This window comes from Ramularia collo-cygni (assembly GCF_900074925.1).
Source record: "Ramularia collo-cygni strain URUG2 genome assembly, contig: RCC_scaffold03, whole genome shotgun sequence".
NCBI classification, from domain to species: Eukaryota; Fungi; Ascomycota; class Dothideomycetes; order Mycosphaerellales; family Mycosphaerellaceae; genus Ramularia; species Ramularia collo-cygni.
The window spans coordinates 1161278-1181695 of record NW_019716257.1 but is presented as its reverse complement, the minus strand read 5'-3'; the positions used below and the strand labels follow the sequence as shown (position 1 = coordinate 1181695).

Here is a 20418-nt window from a genome sequence, read left to right as displayed (position 1 = left end):
TTGTCTAGGCCAACGGTCTCAGCGAATCCCAAAGTCAAAGAGCCGGCCGCTCGGCAAAACTTGCGCGAGCCAAATGGCCACGGTCTGGTGAACGGCTTGACAGATGTCAGTCTCGCGTGCGTTGCGGGATTCGACGTAGATGGAAAAGTGCGGCAGACGTGCCCGCGAAGACGTTGCAGACGGCAGTGTAGAATATCCCAACATGGAAGTCCTTTCGCCTGATCTTGCAGGGCAAAATGACGATACACCCGGCGACTCTCCAAAAGGAGCGAGTCCATGAGTAGCTCCGCGCTACGAGAAGATTAAAGTGTCCCGCACGCACCTCTCTCTCCCAGGGCATGGCGAGGAGGTGCAAATGGGCTCCCAGCTCTGCCATTTGTATTCTGTGAAAATTCAATACCGCCGGTGAGGATCAACCTTGCAACATTGCGGTGCGGTGGCATATTCAAACACGCGTACAGCACGAACAGCGTTACACCTGCAGGCATCCCCGTACAGCTCGTCGCGAACCCAAACACTCACCACCAGGACGGAGATGTGCTACGACTTGATCCGCTCGAAAAAGTTTTGTCGCGACTGTTCGGCTGGTAACACCATAATACGATTCACGCTTCACCGACCTCGACGACGGACAGTGCCKAGCCTGACATGGCGGCGGCAACGATGAGCGGGGCATGGAGCTATGCCGTGCCGCTGGGAGAGGCGGAGGACAATGCTGGGCCCACCGTACCGCGGCGGGACACGCTGGACAACAGCGGTCGGGGGCGGGATCACAGCACCGGCGGCATTGGTATGAGCAGGAGCGGAGCACCGCCGTCGTTGCAGAAGCGACCGAGTGCCTGGGATCTTCAATCCGACAGCGAACAGGCCAGACAGCGCCGCACATCACTGCGTCAGTCCAACACGCAGGTAATGCGGAAGCGTTCCAAGCCCGCGCTGCGAGCGAAGCAGGACGATGCCAAAGCTGCAGTCCCTCGGGTAGACGACTCCAAGTGGATCCACCGAGACAAACTGGCCCAGATCGAGATCAAGGAACTGCAGGAAGCTGGCTTCTATGTTCGCCCGTCAAGACGCTCGATGAGCGCTGGCCCTGCACGAGACCGCTCGAGTAGCCGCTCGCGAGGACGGCAGAGCAGCCTCRAGCAACAGTGGCAGATTGACAACGATGAGGACTACGCCGCCGCATATCCCGCCCACAACGAGYCTCCACGTAAGATGTCCACCGTGCTCTCAGCCGACGGCGAGAACGGCATCGACAACGACAATGACGACGACGAGGATGACGATGGACCTCGAGCTCCGGTATTGCAGCGACCTGAGACCTACGATCCATATCGAGATTCACGCTTCCAATCGCTCGAGCAAGCATCGTCTGAGCCGCACAAACAGCATGCTGGCCGGCCGAGCACTTCTCGCATACCAATATCGCGGGCGAGTCCAGCACCCGTGTCGCAAGCGATGGTCGATCGAGACTCACCTCTACCGCGCAGTAGGGCAGGCAGCCAAACTTGGAACGGCAGCTTCGACGAGATGCAATATGCCCGCAAGACTCGCAATGGCAGCGTCGGTAGCCAGGCACTGCTAGAGCAAAGCAAGGACACCCAGGGTGTTCCGGATGAGACCTCGCCGCCCAAGGCTCGGGTGCCCAAGAAGACTACGCCCAACAGTCGGAAGCCGTCCACGGGCAGCGCGCCAGCACCACAGCGTCCAGGCTCTTCTCATCTGAGACAGCAACAAACCCCCTCGTCGTCGCTGTCCAAGRGGAGTGCAAGCTCAAGCCACAAGTCCCGACCATCTACCAGCCAGATGCATGCTCCCGAAGGGGAAGCACCGTGGATAGCAAGCATGTATAAGCCAGATCCTCGACTGCCGCCCGATCAGCAAATGTTGCCCACACATGCCAAGCGCATGATGCAAGAGCAGTGGGAAAAGGAAGGCCATACGGGCACCGCCTACGACCGGGAATTGCGGTTGTTGAACAACGACGAGTTCCAAAAGCCAAAGTCATCTGCACACCCTGCCGAGGCGGAACCTTTTGCACGAAGTGCGAGCGCATCTCCCACGAAGCAGTCAAGGCCGTCTCCCCACGGTTCCCAACATGGCAACTCATGGGAGGGCAAGGGCGATGTGTCCCGGCCTCCGACCAGCGGCGGCTACAGGATTACCCCGACTATACCAGACACGCCGACCATGGAGCGCTTTGCTCCAACCTATCCTTCACATTCCTCGCCAGCTCCGGCGCCTGAACTCAATCCTCCGGTTCCGATCCCCGATCTCAGCGAAAAGCAAGAAGCAAAGCCCAAAAGAGGCTGCTGCTGTGTGGTCATGTGAATATGAACACCACAAGACTGGACAAACATTGAAAATTCTTCCTTTCCCTCCTTGCGAGCGAGCCCAATATACCCGGCAGGCATCGCACTGCATCTCTCGCATCTTCTGCATTCCTTTTCTGATTTCTTCTTGACAGGCGCGCGGCGACAGCGGATTCGGCCCGCGACCTGGGACATGATAGCGTTTCAGCGGCCTCCGGTACAGAGAGAATGGACCCCATTTGCTTCCTTACTTGTTTCAAACATCCTTCATTTGCAACTAGGGTTWTTWYWTSRMGYWGAWSRMSGSATACGAGATGTAACGCTGGATGTGCATTTCAGGGATCGCTCACACAAATTCCCCGCACTGGCGCTAGGGATCAAAGCATTTATCGGCGGAATTGATGTTGTACATGGTATCAACTGCAGATCATCAATTGATCAACTAAGCTTAAGAACGCCATTGCCCACTTTTCCTTCTCTTACCTTCGGATCAGTTCGCAACCTGCATCTTGTTCAGATATCCCATCATGGAGCAGTCTTCACACCGGACTAGTTTCTGAAGGCTCGAGACCTGCTCCTGCAAAGCCTTGGTAGCGTCCAACAAGCGCTCTCGCTCCGTCTCCAGGTCCTTGATATATGTCGCTGCAGTGGAGATGATGACAGCCTTGGACGGCATGCGTGGACCCATGGCCATGGCGTCTTCGGTCTCGACTGGGGTTGGTTGAGCGTTTCGGAGGGAAGGGAGAGTAAGTCGCAGGTACTCAATTTGATTGTTGAGGTTGTCTCGGTACCTCCTTTCCACGAGATTGTGTGGGACCCGTGTCCGGGATTGGGAGATCGACTGCACAGAAGAGCGTCGGCCCTGGTGATGCGAGTCTCTGCCCGCGGCCATGTGGGAGTGCTGCACCGATGACCGACGGCCGCAGCCCGCAGTGGGTGATCGACGGGATTGACGACCGACGTAAGATGAGGCCGAATCGGCGTCGTACGTGTCCTCTGGATCGGTCTTGTTGCACTTTGTGATGGCCAGGAATGAAGGGTTGACGTCGGAGGATGTGGGAGCGCTCTGGCGACGGTTCGAGGGTCCATCCACCTGGCTGATGTCCGGCGTGCACGGATGCTGTGCGCTGTGAACCGGGAAGCTGTCCTGATCCCAGTCGCCACGGGGCTGTCCCGCAAATCGAGCATCCGCAATGTTGTCGTCCTCGTGCAAGGGCCGCAATGGACTGTATGGCGATATTGGTGTTGGCGGAAGGCTGGGCAGGCCATGTTGTGGCGATGAGTTCCAGTCCAAACCTCCTGCTGCTGTGCTGTGCAGTTCGATCGCATGTGACAACTGCTGTGCTTGTTCTTGATGATGGTGGAGAGCTGTTTGCCACGGTCAGCAGAGTGGATTCTGAGCAAAGACTTGCATACGTACACGTCGGGATTTGCTGGTGGTGTAATGGAGTGGGATGCTCGTATTCTGCCCCGCGATGATGATGGTGATGATGATATTGTTGGACCTCTTCACCACCACGAAAGCCATTGTTCCACTCCATCACGAGAGAATCCGGAGACATCTCTGAGGAAGGGTACAAGGGATCTCCGTTGTACATGTTTGATCTCCACGTGGCCATTGCGATGGGTTGACATACAATGGACGAGTATCTCGCTGTTATGAATGGACGATGCTGCAATATCGATGAGTGAGGCTTTCAGTGGTGCTGCTTTGGAGTCTTCGAAGTGAGTGACGATTGTGAACACATTGTCGATGAAGAGCAGGCCGCAGCTCCATCATATAACCCGGCGGCAAACAGATCTTGCTAGTGGTTATCTTCGTGTCAGTCCTTTAGTGGCATGAATTCTCCTAATCGCAACCTCGTCTCTTCAAAGCACTTCATTCGCGACTTGAGACCCGCGACGAGAGTTTGGCTGCGGATGTGCATGGATATCCAGGTCTTCGCAGACGACCCTGGGCATCGCAGGGACAAGCATTGGGATCCAGTGAAAATCTGGAGTATGAAAATAGAGACTAAGACTAGCGTGGAATGGAGGGAGCTAGCCAGTCCGGCAAGTGATTGAGCATCTGCCATAGCGAGATTAGTCCACTGCTAATTTTGCTAGCATGAGGTGATCAGATCGACCTCCTGGCATGTGTTCAATCTTCGGCGGATATCAGACAGCCTCGTGGCACTTTGCCGGTCTCAGGAACCTTGAAAGATCCCATATTTTGCCGAGAGCTTCGCGTCGGGCTTGCCGCTCCCGACATGAGGCGTAGTGTTCCATTCTGAGCACAGTGTACACCGTCCTGACGCACCGGACGGGACTACGCGGCCTGAGCAAGCTTCTCGACCAATTATCAAGTCGAGAGCGCCATGTCCAGAGCATCGGCCCGCTCTTACTTCACCGAGCGACTATGGTCCCTGGATTTGTACTTCTTCTTGCGACTCCACGACATGTACCGATGGCGTCCAAGTTGTCGGGCAGTACATACATGTAGGTTTGATCAGTGATATTACACTTTGCGTTGCAAAAGATCCGCCAGGATGGGCAACGAAAGGGTGTCGGGAATTGCTTTACAATGTCTGTTGCCGGGGTAACTTTGTTCATCTACGATCAGAGAGGGTTGAACAGTGGTTATATGGATGTATCTGTACCTTACAGGTGAGCAGGATACGCCATCTCACAGTGTCCAAGCTCACCCAATGATAGACTACAGTGTCAGGACACACCGTAAGTCCTTTCAACCCGCTAGAGCATCCTGGCTCTCAGAAGTTGTGGCCAATCAAGCCCCGTAGATGCAGGGCAGGAACAGGCTAAGGAAGGACCTCCGATGTGTTCAAACGCTGTAGGTACAAGATGTACATATCGTCCGACGTTGCATACAGTGCCTGGAGAACCGCCGWATGCCCGTGCATCAGTCTTGCCTCAGGTGAACTCTCCGCCTAGTCTCGAGTTTTGATTGGCACAAAGCACCGCCTCGAGGGTTAGCAAACGGGAGATGCCGTTGCAGGAAGCACTCAAAGCCATTCCAGCGTGCCGCGTGATGGAGTTCCGAATGTTATTGCATACAAAAATAGCCCGAATATCGACCCTTGCAAATCTTGACGCTGATAGATCGAGAGCTGCGTCTCGCACAATTGGCTAGTGGGGAACTTGTATGGGTGGCTGTCACAGCGAATCGTTCTATGCACGTCGGTGACCTGGGGCACTGATGAGGTGAACAAGGGCGTAGGCATGCCGTAGGCCGGATGATCCGCGTGGCTTTGCGGCCTTGGCAAGCTAGTCGTTCCTCCCATCCTTGCCTTGTCTCCCATCCTCTTCCATGATGATGARCTCGGACATCTCGAATTATGGCCCACGCTGTAGGCCACGAGCACGACKACTTCATCATGGTCGAGAAGATGAGCCAGGATCGCTTCCTCGACGACATCGCCAAAAGTGTGGATGAATTGAGCGCAGAGCTGAGAAAGATATCCTTGGAGATCCATGACCACCCAGAGTTGCAGTACAAGGAGTATCATGCACACGAAGTTTTGACGAATTACATGAAAAGTAAAGCTGGCTGGCATGTGACATGTTCGGCATATGGAATAGCAACCGCCTTCGTAAGCAGAGGTGACCCTGATCTTGCAGGCGTCTGGTGGCATCCCTGAAAGCAGCCAGCACCGCATCTACCATGGTCCCGTCTTCACGCCTGCCACTTGGCTGATACTGTCCCTTCCTCAGGTTGCGGTGTATGACGCTGGCTCATCACCGGTCGTCTCGTTCAATAGCGAGTACGATGCTCTCAAGGGAATTGGACATGCGTGCGGACACAATCTCATCGCCATTGCCTCCGTCGCGGGTGCTTTGGCTACCGCCATGACGATGAAGAGACATGGCCTCACGGGCAAAGTGGTCCTGTTTGGCACTGTAAGTCAATTCGGTTCCTCATATACTGAGAGTGCCTGAGATTCTTCTGCCCGCCGTTATTGTTGGAGACTTTGCTAATCGCTTGGATCTTGCGTCTAGCCCGCTGAAGGTTGGTCATAATCAGCTTCGCTCAGATTTGATAGCCTGGCCAAACGCTGACAATGTTAACAAGAGGGAGGAGGTGGCAAAATACGACTGCTAGAGGCGGGCGCATTTCGGGATGTCGACATATCTTTGATTAGCCACCCTGGCATTCAGGCCAATAATTCACTCATGAGGACAGCGGCCTACACCTCCTTTAAAGTGGAGTATCATGGCAAAGAAGCTCATGCTGCTGCTGCTCCGTGGGAAGGCGTCAACGCGCTAGATGCCCTGATAACTGCGTGTATGAGCGATCCACTTCCCTTGAAGCTCGCTTTGCTCACTCTGAATCGACAGATAACGCAATATCGGTTCTGCGGCAACAGACCGCGCCCGGGGACATTATTCAAGGTCGGTCCCGGCCAGGCCGCGCGATGCTACTCACTCGATCGTGCTGATTCATAAAAGGTCATATAACGAATGGAGGTCTACGGCCCAACATCATCCATGCGTATAGTGCTGGCATGTTTGTGGTAAGATCTAGCACCCGTGGTCGGCTTGCTGCGTTGGTGAAAAGGGTCAAGGCCTGTTTCGAGGCCGGCGCGATCGCGACTGGAGCGAAGTTGGAGATTACAGAAAAGATGTCATACCTAGATCACATGCCGGTGGGTACCTGGATTCGTAGTGGTGGATTGGGCAACTCAAGCTAACCATTGCGTAGAACAAGCTTCTGGCATCACGATATCGAGCCGCTTTTAACAAGCTCGGTGGAARCATTCCTGCGGAGGAGGTTGACTGGCTTACGGGTGTGATTGCAGCTTCCACTGATCAGGGCAACATCTCGTACGCTCTACCGAGCRTCAGCCCCAACTTTTGGATTCGAAGTGAGGACAAGGACGGAAATCAGTTGGGAGGGCCGCATACTCCCGACTTCGAAGTTGCTGCCAGAACCGAAGAGTCGCACAGCATCGCTCTCCGCGTTGGCAAGGTAAGTAATCGAAGCGCATGAATCTCTTCGATCGTCACGWGTCTTCGTGTACACGCAAGGTCATCTGATTCTTCAACCCATCTCTGACAAACGCGTTCTATCCTTTCTAGGCTTTGTCCGCTGCTGCCATCGATGTCATATACACACCGGGATTGCTCGAGGACATTCAACGGGAGTTCAAGGAGATGCAAAGTCGATAGGTTCTGTAAGGGTGAGAGAGCCGGCGCGCCGCAATTTGTGATGGACAGCTTTTTCAAAAGACTCAGCCGCATTTGCCATCTTGCTGCACTGCTACGACAGCCTGGCAGATCGCCTGCTGCTAAACCCTCTGAATATCAGAACTCCGGATGACACAATGGCAATCTCTTGCCGCGGTTTGCTCATCATATTTGTGTAGGAGGAGCAGACCCTGGAATATCCTGGACGCCTTTCACTATCTCTGTCCCTACGGATGGCAAGACAGATGAGCAGCAAATTCGAAGTCAACGGACCGAGTCTGAATGTATTGGACCCCTTGACAATGGTTCCACTCAACCCTCTTACGATCTGATTGTGGCAAGGTGTGTGATGCACGCTTACGCACAACACTCTCTGGAAATTGGTCAGGTCTCATCGACTGTTGGCATTCCTCATTATATTGGAAGAATCTGCTGCAGATCGCGTCACACAAYATCACAAATTCTGCTTTGCGAAGGACCACTTCGGTGAATTAATCTAATTCGCGCCATTCTTGGCTGCAGTATCCTTCCCAGCCCACATTCCTCAGATCGTACCGACGTAACACGCTGTGAACCTCGACAAGATCCTGCAAAAAACGAGAGCTGGTGGCAAAGTGGCTGAGTTGACTATTAAGTGACCCCCTAGCGGTAACTTCTGACCTTATAGCGCTGCGATTCCCGACGATTGCGGCGGCGGATCCAAGATTCTAGAATCGCTACCAGTAAACATGATTTTCAGACTGAGCCTTTTCTTCATCGCTGCGGCTGTTATCCAAAGACCTGGGATGAATATCACTGGAAGCGGGATAGCCCAGCCGGGTAGCCAACACCCAGCCCTATCTGTCGCAACAGCGATTCCAACTCTGCCAGTCACAGGCCAACAAGCATTACCCTTGCCGACTACCATGGCGAAAGTGATCATCCCGAGCATCAACATGTTCAAGATCTCATCTCCGAGAATTCAGGCAGCGATGTGCACGCCACACAAAATATGTATGGACTATATCAGCCCATGTGGTCAGAGGTATGGCGGGTAAGTACCGGGCGGTGCGCTTCTGAACTATCATGATTATACATCGCTAATGGTCTACAGCTGCTACGATAGAAACTACTGCGACGGAAACACCTCACCATACCCAATCCCAACATGTATGCCAACCTGAGCCGAGAATTGAATGCTTTTGCAACGCGAAGGAAGTCCTACATGGATGAGTACATGTGGAAAACAGCAACACTAAGGTAACGAGCGTTATTTGTGGATTCGGCGGCGCGGTATTCTCCAAGTCTGAAAACCTGTTGATCTGGATGCTAGATGTTTATGTGTGCAATGGAATGCTCATATGAGCAATATCAAGACAGTTTGATATAACAAAACGTTTTGAATCTAAGTCTGTCAAGATCAACAGATGGCGAGATGAAATCGCCCGCTTCACTGGTGTCTCATGATACAATGACATTCTACTCGCCTGTTGATGATACGCCAGGCTTCGTTGCTTCATCACTTGTCGTTGCTTGAGCTTATTCAAATCGGGAGCTGAGTTTAAGCACGTCAGGTTCCCACATGCATTTGTTGAAATGGGCCTCTTGATCATATAGTCTGTGAGTTGGACCTCCAGTCCATCTTACCCACATTCTACCCCCTATACACAATCTAACAGCATTCTTCACAGATGAAAAGTTGAGCACTGACGTGTAGAGTACGATAAGAGAAATAGACCCCGGTTTCATTTCGTTACACAGCATGCAATCCATGCCGGCAATGCTCAACACATTCACTTTCGGCGATACGTTCAACCTTACTTAATTCATAAGCGTCATCGAAACATATGAGACCATGATCATTATCAATTGCGCTTATTCCGAAGCGATCAATCCCGCCGGGAGTTCCCCAGTTCTGACCAGGGATCAGGTATGGAGAGGTCTGCAGATGAAGACGAGACGTCCGCAAGGGTTCCTTCCGATTATCAGTAAATGCGATATCTTGGAGGATATGGACAATACAGTTGTACGTGAGGCTCACTTTGTTGAGAGACCTGGTATGCCAGCACACAGTGTCGTGGAGACGTGCAAGAGCTTCTATCCAACGGTGAGGCGTTAAAGATACTGTTTCGATGGTCGATCCAATACTGACAATGTTTGGCGGGGAAAGAGGGTGGACTTTTGGCAACCTAGTGGAGCGCTCATCACGAACACGATCTCCGACGGTCCGGATGGTGGACTATACATGACCTTTACGTTTGAGTGGAGACACGAGGGTGYAGTCAAAGGAGGTGACCTCCACGTACAGCTGGCAAAGCAACACTCACAGGGTGCTAGCAAGGCAGTCCGAGGGAGCATCGAAGCCATGCGCCAGATGGCAGCGAGAGGTGAACTGGACTGAGCGTACTGGAATGAAGGAGCAGCTGGGGTAGACTTGAAGCTGGATTTGGAGTTGGGACACTGAACGACTCGCATTTCTAATCCTGATCAACTGGCCGTCAACAACGTCCTGTTTTCACCCTGATGCTTCCCGCTGGTTTACTTGTGCATCTCAACCAATCTAAACAGCTCCCGCCTCCTTGAGCAGAGTTGGAAGCTGGCTCTTCTTGCCCTGCAGCTCAGAGTTGCCACCAATGTGTTTCTTGTTGATGAAGATGTTCGGGACGCTCCTCTGCGAGGTCATGCCCTCCAAAGCATCTTGAATCGCGGCACCGTCGTCGACCTGATCGAGTTCGATGTAGTAGGCCTTGGCGCCCATTTCGGACAGCAGGCTCTTGGTAGCCTTGCAGTATGGGCAGTATGACTTGCTGAAGACGGCTACAATTGCGGGGTGAAGTCAGCTCTCAACTTTCCCGTCGGATGATTGCTTCTTCTGCATACCAACAGCGTTGTCGTCAATGATCGCTTGCGCCTTTGCCTTTGCTGCCATGATTKAATTTGGGCTCGCGGGACGTGCAGAGCTGAAGAGAGATCGTGCGAAGTTGAGAATTTTGGCGGTGTTTTCGGGTGTTTTGGAGGAGAAGAGGTGGTATTTCGCCTAACCGGTTGTTTGGATGATGAGGTGTACTTACTTCACTTTGTCCGTTGTGACGTGCTTGCCTTTCGATTAGTCCTGCCGAACTTGCCGAGCGTGTGCTTTGTCATCAGAGATCCAGCGCAAAGGATTCTTCCGACAAACTTTGAACTTGTAGCGATCATCATCCCTAGGCCCATCTCAACAACCACGATTCCGTTCGCACCTTGGAACAACACCTTGTCGACCATGATCACGATAAATCGCCCGCGAGAATGAACAGCCAGCTTTCCGCCATCATGGCGCGGAGTCCTCAGGCCGACAGGAAGACGTGAGAGGTCTCATCTATTCCACGGCATATAATCGCATATTGGCACCCCGAGGAGATGTTTCCAAGCATATTCTGCGCCAAGTACAACATGCTGCTGTCCGAAGTAGCCATGCGCCAWGTGTGAGACAACAGCGAGCCTAGTCATGGCAGAATGCTTCCGTCACTCCATTGTAGGTCTAGAATCGTCTCTAACTCAATTGTCTGGCCACAAATATCTTTGACCATGCATGCTACTAACGGAACAACCTTCTCCAAGCTTCGACTTGAGCATTCGATTTAATGGCATATTATTGCTGCTCAAACCTCTGGCCAACAAATTGGCATTGATCTGTTAAATCCAGACTTTGTCTCTGCACGGCTTCGAGGCCGTGTGTTCAATCTAGAGAAGCTTCTCGATTTCACACCTTCACTAGGCACGGCTTTTATCGCTGTGTGTTCAATCTAGACTGTGACAGAGCGTCGCCACGTCCATCGTCATGTCGCTGTCAATGGCCTGCCTTCTGTGAACTCTTGGCAAGGCACGCTAGATTATTCCACAAGCCCTGGCGACGTCACTTCAACCAGCGGCCCAAGGCCAGACCCACCTCCTCTCCATGCTTGGCTCGCTGGCATCACGAATCACGACATGAATGCGGGCGATAATGCTCTTGGCCACGTTTTCTGCGCGGTGACTTCACGCTACCTGGTTCCGCTCCGCTCAATGCCAAGAGTCAAGGCGCCGACAGCCGGCCATGAAGGTTGTACGACGGGAGGTCCTCACCATCTCGTTTCCACGGTATTCATCATGCTCAACTGGGATCGGAAGGCGATCCGATCAGAACGCGGCCACGTGTTCAGTATGCACGCCCACCATAGTTTACACTACCTAGGTACTGTACTGGAAAACCCGCGGGGAAAACGATAGAAACGGCGATGCGATGTTCGGTTCAACAGAAGAGCGCCAAGACGAAGCTCATCGGAAGAGGATGCGTGACGCTTGGGTACCAAGACATACCAAGCAAACACTCTCTTGTGGCTGACAGCTCGCATGTCAAAAGAAAAAGGCGCTCCGCGGGACGTATATATATGTATACATTGCATCACCTGAGAGTCGTCAGATAGCTTCCCAGCAATTCACTGCACTTGCACTCGGTACAATCCCTTTGGATGCACAAATTCTTAGCATTCCACAACACCCCCGCTTACCTACCACCTTGAAGTCCCTCTCAATATATGATCAACAACAACCATGGGGAAACAAGATGATGCAGCCCTCGACGCGCACGTCTCGGGACAATCGAACAAGCCACTCACCAAACCAGCGCACGCTCTCGAATGGAAGACTGTTGCGCAAGAATTGAAGGCCGACATAGACGATGGCCTCACTTCATCCGATGCCAGCGAACGGCTCGGCGAGGTTGGGCGCAACGAGCTGGGCGATGCCAAAGGCGTCAACCCCGGCAAGATTCTCACGCGGCAAATTGCCAATGCCATGACAATGGTCCTGATCATTGCAATGGTTGTGTCGTTCGCGATTAAATCCTGGATTGAGGGAGGAGTCGTGGCTGGTGTCATTTTCATCAACATATCAATAGGATTCTACCAAGAATTCCAAGCCGAGAAAACAATGGATTCGCTYCGCTCGCTGAGCTCACCGACTGCTCAAGCCGTTCGTGATGGCAAGTCGGTCACCATCTCCACACAAGAAATTGTTCCCGGTGATCTTGTTGAGCTCAAGACTGGAGACACCATTCCAGCAGATATTCGACTGGTCGAAGCAGTCAATCTTGAAACTGACGAGGCCCTGCTCACCGGCGAGTCTCTTCCAGTGCGCAAAGTTGTCGATGATGTGTACGATCCCGACACCGGGCCTGGCGACCGTCTCAACGTGGCGTACAGCTCTTCTACAGTCACAAAAGGGCGAGCCACTGGTATTGTGTTTGCCACTGGCATGCACACTGAGATCGGATCAATTGCAGCTGCACTTCGCAAGAAAGACAGCCGACGCAGACCTGTCAAGCGCCGCGAGGACGGCACTACGCCTTTCTACCGATATGTTCAGGCGGCCACACTGACCGTCACAGACGGTATTGGCGTCTTCTTGGGCGTCAATGTCGGCACGCCGCTTCAGAAGAAGCTTTCCCGACTCGCGCTGCTCCTCTTCTTCATCGCCATCATTTGTGCCATCATCGTTCTAGCAGCCAACGACTTCCGGAACGATCAGGAGATCATCATTTACGCAGTTGCTACTGGTCTTTCTATGATTCCCGCCTCGCTTGTGGTCATTCTGACTATCACAATGGCCGCCGGCACAAATCGAATGGTCGAACGTAACGTGGTTGTGCGAAACCTCCGGTCTCTCGAAGCTCTAGGCGCCGTTACCGACATTTGCTCGGATAAGACTGGCACATTGACACAGGGCAAGATGGTTGCTAAAAAGGCGTGGGTCCCTGCTAAAGGTACCTACACCATCGGGGATACCGACGAGCCTTTCAACCCGACCAACGGTGATATTCTCTTCTCGGATAAGGAGCCACGCGCCGCAGACTACAAGGACAAGAAGTCTGAATATGGTGAACTTCTCAACAACAGTGATCCTCTGAAAGATTACCTCCGCGTAGCTTCGCTCGCCAACTTGGCCACGGTCCATCAGACGGATTCCGGGGCCTGGAATGCTCGTGGAGACCCGACGGAAATTGCTATTCAAGTCTTCGCTTCTCGTTTCCAGTGGAACCGCAGAGCATCAGTTACCGGCGACAACCCAGCGATGAAGCTGCTCGTCGAGTTCCCCTTCGACTCTGACGTCAAGAAGATGAGTGTAATCTACCGCGACCTCCACAGCAAGAACATGTACGCCTTCACCAAGGGTGCTGTCGAGCGTGTGATTGCCTCGTGCACGACCTACATAGATACTGATGAGAAGTCGGCCGAAATGACCGAAGAGTTCCGTGAAAGAATCCTTGAGAACATGGAAGCCCTCGCCAGTGGTGGTCTGCGTGTTCTTGCCCTGGCTAGCCGCGAGTACAATGAACCTTATCAGGAGGGTCAGGAGGTCGACCGTGCCAGCGTTGAGTCCGACCTCATCTTCCGTGGTCTCATTGGTCTATATGATCCACCTCGTCCCGAATCTGCACCATCCGTCCGACGATGCCATGAAGCCGGAATCGAAGTCCACATGCTCACTGGCGATCATCCAGGCACTGCTCGAGCCATTGCGGCCCAAGWCGGCATCCTCCCATCAAAGATGTCTGAACTCAGCAAGGACGTCGCGGATGCCATGGTCATGACTGCATCTCAATTTGAYAAACTTTCAGAAGCGGAAATCGATGCTCTACCGGTGCTACCTCTTGTCATTGCTCGCTGTGCACCAAACACCAAGGTGCGCATGATCGAGGCACTCCATCGACGGAAAAAGTTCGCGGCCATGACCGGTGACGGAGTCAACGACTCTCCCAGTCTAAAACGTGCTGATGTGGGCATCGCCATGGGCCAAGCTGGATCAGACGTCGCGAAAGACGCATCCGATATCATCCTGACCGACGACAACTTCGCCAGTATCCTCGCGGCTGTGGAAGAAGGGCGCCGGACTTTCGATAACATTCAGAAATTCGTGCTGCATCTTCTGGCCCAAAACGTTGCTCTGGCCATTGTTCTACTTGTCGGTCTCGTTTTCAAGGATGCGGATGAGCTTTCGGTCTTCCCAATTTCTCCCATCGAAATTCTCTGGATTATTATGATTACGAGTGGTATCCCTGATATGGGCCTTGGTTTCCAAGAGAAAGCTCCAGATGTCCTTCAGCGTCCACCTCAGGACCTCAAGCGCGGAATCTTCTCCCTCGAGCTCATGATCGACATGGTTGTGCTTGGAGTCTGGCTCGCCGCTCTCACTTTGGCTGCCTTTGTGCTTGTCCTCTATCCATGGGGAGGTGGTGAAATTGGTTTCCAATGCAATGACTCCGTCCGTGACGGTTGCGAGACCATCTTCCGCGCACGTGCCACCTGCTTTGCCTGCATGACTTGGTTCTCCCTCTTTCTGGCGTGGGAGGTCATCGATATGCGACGCTCCTTCTTCCGCATGCAGCCAAACTCGGACCGTTACTTCACACAGTGGATGCTCGACATCTGGYGCAACAAGTTCCTCTTCTGGGCCGTCTTGGCTGGCTTCGTGCTCATTTTCCCGATCCTTTATATTCCTGTCATCAACGAGGATGTGTTCAGACATACGGGCATATCTTGGGAGTGGGCTATTGTATTCATCGGCTCTGTCCTGTTCTTTCTTGGTGTTGAGGGATGGAAGTGGGCGAAGCGTATTTTCTTCCGCCGTAGAGCGAGCAAGACTCAGGGTGACCCAATTGATGCTCAGACGAGGGCGTTTGAGCGTTACTTGAGCATGGATTCACGCAGCGAGAAGGTTTGAAGGCTGGACGGCTTACGGCTTACGGCTTACGAATGTTTACGCAAGTGCATTGCTCGATATCGGGCGTTTTAGCGAGAACTCTTTAATACAATACAACATCATTCTGCATCATGCTCGGTCACTTTGTATGGTTCTATTGCCTGACATGATTCGATAGTTGCCGATGGTGATGATACCGAGACCTTATGGCCAATACGGACGACCTGATCTAGTCAACCTAACTTACTACTCTGTGTGCGCCCATTGTCATTCGCGATCGCTCGCCTCGCCGAAGGCATTGACTCTCCTGACCGCGTCACATCGGACTAGACACTACTGTAGCGGGGATGAGGGAAGAGATGAGTTGCATTTGTCGCCATTGGGAGAACCTGCTCGCACACATCGCTGATTCGTCTATCTCATCCTTGGTCATACCGATGGGAGACGGCAATCAATCAAATAGACTTCTAATAATAAAAGCTCAAGAGAACATCCCTCACCGTTCCCAACATGCGAACCAAGTTCAGTAGCTGCCATGCGGACTATCGGTGGGTACGAGATCTCGTAGCCCAACAACGTAAGACATCGTCAGTGAAACCAGATGTCAAAAAGTCCAATCAATCTGGGCTTTCGGAGATGTCGAGACCGAAATGACGGTCGACCTCTGTTTGTTTCCATGAATGTAAGAAGTGACGGTTAGAATGGGAAACCCCGGCCGAATGACTCGAGTGATCCAGAGTTCTGTTCTACTTTACTTCGCAGTGACACCTCAACGCTGACGGCGCGAGAAGCGGAGAGGGCGCGTGGCAAAGTATAAGCTGCAGAGAGGGCACGGGAAACGGCAAATCGGTACATGTACAGTTGTAGAACTACAGTAGTTTGGCTGGGTGTGCCAATCATGGAGACACGCCCGCGGCTGGTGAGACTACCTTATGCCTACCCGTCCCAAGATCTTACCTTACCTCGATGTCGTGAGACAATTCCGCAAGGTTGGCCTCGGTCCGACCTCTTGCTAGTATTGAATGGGGCATTCGATGAACAGCTATTGTTCGTGACCGTGGCGTAGAGCAGGGAATTGAACAGTATGATGCTTGTTGTTTCATGCTTGATACAAAAATGTGTGTTTCTTGATATATGTCTGGTCATTGGTAAGTAGATCACTTGCTACTGTGTTAGGCTTTGATCTTGGTCTTGGAAACGCTTCCGTTGAGCCCAATGCCGAGAAGAAAGKCTATTCGCATCGCAGCTCCCACGTACACGAAGCCGATGTTTCCCCAATAAATGGCATTCCACGTCCAGGGCTGGTAGAAGATCTCCCAACCAATGTAATGGCACGACCAGAGATGTCCCATATCCGCCACCAAAAGACCCAGCAAGAATACACGCCAGACAGCTCTGTCAGTAGTGGCGCGTAGAACGCAGGCCTCGGAAAAGGCAAAGACCRGATAGAGATTGGCCTTGCTTGCCGCGTCAGCAACAAGAAGTGAGAGGGAAAAGAAACAAAGAGCCGGGTGACCTACTAGCTGCGTCAAAACTATGTCTTCTCTAAGAGTGACGGCAGAGTACGAAGTGGCATGCGATTGACCAATCGAGCTGCCGRGGGTAAGATCCATATATTCCTGCTTCTGGAAATGCGAGTAATAGGCGCCGACTGCGGTGGAGACGGGTTCGATGTAGAGAAAGAAGGCGGAGTAGAGGAGCGGTAGCGGCGCCACCGAGGGCTTTGTTGCTGGAGCCATTTCGCTCCAAGCTGAGACCGGTCCCAGAGACGGAAGGGGGAAAGGCGGTCTGCTGCAGAGGTGTGGCAGCAGCTCGTGCAATGTTCGGGTAGCGGCAGGGTGTTGGTGGATTAGACAAGGCGTGTTCTCGGCGAACGAATTCTGAGATGTTCCTTCCCTTGGAGTGCCTGGGCAAGCGAGTCGGGGAGGTTTGATGCGGAGATGGAGAGGGATGGACATGTTCAAATGGATCGCCGTCACACGGCTCCTTTTAGCCTTCTTCACTGTTTCGCATCAAGTCTAGGTCTTACTGCCTTTACCTTTTTGTTTCTCTCGGTAGTGAAAGGGTACCACGGCCTGCATTTGCACGTTGACGATGAACACCTCAAGCCAGACCATCCTCCTCCGATTCGTCATGCGGACCACGCAGTAGACAGACCGCCGCWAAACATATACAACACCGCCGGCCGCCAGCGACTCCGGCTGTCCCTTGCCATACATAATCACCACTCTCACTATCGTTCAACACGCCACCCACGCTCTCTCTGCCCCTCGACGTTTACGCCTCACACCCTCCGTCCGCAACTGCTCAATCGAAAACTCCACATTCCCTCCAAATATTGCATCTTGTGCTGTCATCCCAGCACGCCGTGTCTTGCCCCGAGATTGACGGCTGAGTCGTCGAATTCCGGCCAATAACCGCCGCGCATTGACGGCGAGGAGCGAAACGGTCCCCGGCCACACCTCGATCGCTGTCAGCCTTCCTCGCTCTCACCCMCAGCCCACCTCCTGACGTCTCGCGGACGGTCGGACGGGTCCCAAGACAATAGGCAGTGGATCACGATCAATCAACACTCCACTCTCTTCGCCATGCTCGTCCCCATTGACGCTCATTGTTTCCCGCGCCCGCACACCGTACACGCATCCACCGCATTTTCGTCCCAGCCTGCATCTTCCCTGTTTGCATCCCCCTCCTCCTCCACCGTCGACGACGACACGTCCACATCATCCGACAGCGCCCTCACCCCCCTCGGCTCCGACTTCAACGATGGCAGCGTGAGTCCGCGAGGCACGTCCCGAAGAATGTCCCGTGACGACACCGCAACCGACCTACACGTGCTGGCTGCTTCTGCGCCATCGTACACTCATCCTACCGACAGGCCGGCGGAGCAAGCGCGCGCCCCACGCGTCAGGAAATCGAGGCCACGCATTTCCAGCCAATGCGCTTTCATCAACGGTACCACTATTGAACGTGAACCTGGCGAGTCCGCCATCGCTGCCGTCAACCGCATCTGCTCCAAGGAGTACAAGGAAAGCATCCGCAAGCTGCGCGAGCTTGGGAACCGAAGACCCACGGACAAGACATCGGACAAAGCTCCATCTGTGAGGAGTGGTCGCTCCAACACAGTCAGTACCGTCATGCCGGAGGCTGAGCAATGTGTGGATCCAATGTGCCTCGACCTCGAGAATGAACGCAAGCCACCTACATCGCCTTCCAAAAGGGCGGCCAAGCAGGTCGACGACCGTCCGAGAAAGCAACGCTTCCTGTCGACGGTTACCGACGAAATACGGAAAGACACTCCTGCTCCCAGTGGATTTGGTGGTCTGCCTGTCCGCCCCGCTAGCGGCAAGAGTACTCCTCTAGCCGGTCACTCCGGAGGTGATGGTGCGAGGAGGGCTGCTCATCTTCACAACAACAAATCTGTCGCACCGCAACAGCAGTCAGCATTCTGTGACTGGCCTACAGCATCCAGTGATGTCTATCCGGGGCGACGTCGTGTCGGCTCCATCAGCAGCAGTGCTGCAGACAGCGCCGCGGACCTGTCATGCGGCTCCGACACCATGTCTACTCGCGACTACGACGGCGATCTGAACATGGAAGAGGCTGACCCAGCGCCGTCTCGCGACTTCGCTGTCAAGCTCCCTCCAGAGATTGCCCTCTCAATCTTCGAGCATCTTGATGCACGCGATCTCCTTGAAGCTGAAAAAGTCAGTCCCAAGTGGAACGCTATGGCACGGGATACACAAGTATGGCGCACCGTTTTTCTTCGCAGATACCAGCGGCAGATCTTGACAACACCGGCACCGATTCAGGTCGGTGGAGCTGGGCTTGGAAGACCTAACAGAAAGAACCAAGAGTGGCGGAAGATGTACAAGGCTCGAGTGGATCTGGAAGAGAACTGGCGTGCGGGCTCCGAAAATGCTGGCAAGGCCGTGTACCYTTCGGGACACACCGATAGTGTTTACTGTGTGCAATTCGACGAGGAGAAGATCATCACAGGCTCTCGTGATCGCACCATTCGTGTCTGGGATATCAATACCTACCAGTGCCTCAAAGTCATCGGAGGTCCCAACACCAAACCGATAGCCGGCCCCAAGGTATTGCGAACAGTCGACTATCCTGCATTCCACATGGCGACTGCTAGTGTGAATGGTACCGCCTACGGCGACAGTATCTACCATGTTCCGACCGAATGGCATGATGCAAGCATCTTGTGTCTTCAATACGATGACAAGATCTTGGTCACCGGCTCTTCAGACTCGGATCTGCTCATCTGGGATATCAAAACCTACCAGCCCATCAAGCGGTTACGAAAGCACACCGGGGGTGTTCTGGATGTGGCTCTTGATGCAAAGCACATCGTCTCGTGCTCAAAAGATTCACGAATCATCGTGTGGGATCGCGAGACTCTCCAGCCCAAGGGCGATCTGACCGGACATAGGGGTCCCGTCAACGCAGTGCAGCTTCGCGGACACTTGCTCGTGAGCGCCAGTGGCGATGGAATTGCAAGGCTGTGGGACCTCAACAAGATGAAGCTGATCAAAGAATTCAGCGCCAAAGAGCGGGGCCTGGCCGCTGTGGAGTTCTCCGAAGACATGAAGTATGTGCTCGCCGGCGGCAACGACAACATCACGTACAAGTTCGAGACCGACACTGGACGAGAAGTCATGCAATTCACTGGCCACTCCCAGCTTGTTCGCTCACTCTGGCTGGACAGCGCCAACGATCGTGTGGTATCTGGCAGCTACGATCTAGATCTTCGCGTCTATGATTTCGTCTCTGGAGAGGAGTTATGGCGCGGCGAGGAGTGGACCACAAGCTGGATGCTGGCTGCCAAGTCGGACTACCGTCGAATCGTGGCGACCAGTCAGGACGGTCGTATACTTCTTGTCGACTTCGGCATTTACAAAGGCGCTCCAAATTACAACTCCCGAGATGGTAGCACGATTGRAAATTTGAGCCTGCTTCGTGGTACCGACCACACCACAGAGGTAGTCTGGCGTACACCTCAGTGGCGGAAATAGTGATGCACCGTGCTGGACCAGTACGTCAAGGAGCGACGTCCGACACTGTCTAAACGTTACTTCCAACGGAACATCACCATCATCGTGCCAAACCTCTATGTCACTAGTGACGGGTTTGCGGTGGCATTTCACGGTAAAAGGAGGGAAGGTCAGGTCGCTCGTACAATTTAGCTGCGATTGTGGAGGCGAAGACGAGATCA

At 53.4% G+C, this 20418-nt stretch overlaps 8 protein-coding genes; 5 read left to right on the top strand and 3 right to left on the bottom strand.

The window, feature by feature from the left end:
* Positions 1-648: 648 nt before the first annotated feature.
* On the top strand, positions 649-2331 carry RCC_02816 (uncharacterized protein; the record flags this gene model as incomplete). Its single annotated transcript, XM_023768109.1, has 1 exon — positions 649-2331. The coding sequence occupies one exon, from the start codon at positions 649-651 to the stop codon at positions 2329-2331; it is 1683 nt and encodes a 560-aa protein (XP_023623877.1).
* Positions 2332-2802: 471 nt separating this feature from the next.
* Positions 2803-3931, bottom strand: RCC_02815 (uncharacterized protein; the record flags this gene model as incomplete). XM_023768108.1 has 2 exons in its annotated part: positions 2803-3680; positions 3733-3931. 2 exons carry the CDS (start codon positions 3929-3931, stop codon positions 2803-2805), a joined length of 1077 nt encoding a protein of 358 aa, XP_023623876.1.
* A 1716-nt stretch (positions 3932-5647) lies between these two features.
* RCC_02814 (related to amidohydrolase) lies at positions 5648-7478 on the top strand (the record flags this gene model as incomplete). XM_023768107.1 has 8 exons in its annotated part: positions 5648-5902; positions 6024-6209; positions 6309-6318; positions 6382-6594; positions 6648-6701; positions 6759-6955; positions 7012-7278; positions 7389-7478. The coding sequence occupies 8 exons, from the start codon at positions 5648-5650 to the stop codon at positions 7476-7478; spliced, it is 1272 nt and encodes a 423-aa protein (XP_023623875.1).
* A 746-nt stretch (positions 7479-8224) lies between these two features.
* On the top strand, positions 8225-8659 carry RCC_02813 (uncharacterized protein; the record flags this gene model as incomplete). XM_023768106.1 has 2 exons in its annotated part: positions 8225-8529; positions 8590-8659. The coding sequence occupies 2 exons, from the start codon at positions 8225-8227 to the stop codon at positions 8657-8659; spliced, it is 375 nt and encodes a 124-aa protein (XP_023623874.1).
* A 1376-nt stretch (positions 8660-10035) lies between these two features.
* Positions 10036-10404, bottom strand: RCC_02812 (probable glutaredoxin Grx1; the record flags this gene model as incomplete). XM_023768105.1 has 2 exons in its annotated part: positions 10036-10292; positions 10356-10404. 2 exons carry the CDS (start codon positions 10402-10404, stop codon positions 10036-10038), a joined length of 306 nt encoding a protein of 101 aa, XP_023623873.1.
* A 1643-nt stretch (positions 10405-12047) lies between these two features.
* RCC_02811 (probable ENA5-Plasma membrane P-type ATPase involved in Na+ and Li+ efflux) lies at positions 12048-15215 on the top strand (the record flags this gene model as incomplete). The annotated part of the gene is made up of 1 exon (XM_023768104.1): positions 12048-15215. The coding sequence occupies one exon, from the start codon at positions 12048-12050 to the stop codon at positions 15213-15215; it is 3168 nt and encodes a 1055-aa protein (XP_023623872.1).
* Positions 15216-16366: 1151 nt separating this feature from the next.
* RCC_02810 (uncharacterized protein) lies at positions 16367-16933 on the bottom strand (the record flags this gene model as incomplete). The annotated part of the gene is made up of 1 exon (XM_023768103.1): positions 16367-16933. One exon carries the CDS (start codon positions 16931-16933, stop codon positions 16367-16369), a length of 567 nt encoding a protein of 188 aa, XP_023623871.1.
* Positions 16934-17782: 849 nt separating this feature from the next.
* On the top strand, positions 17783-20218 carry RCC_02809 (uncharacterized protein; the record flags this gene model as incomplete). Its single annotated transcript, XM_023768102.1, has 1 exon — positions 17783-20218. One exon carries the CDS (start codon positions 17783-17785, stop codon positions 20216-20218), a length of 2436 nt encoding a protein of 811 aa, XP_023623870.1.
* Between the last annotated feature and the right edge of the window lie 200 nt (positions 20219-20418).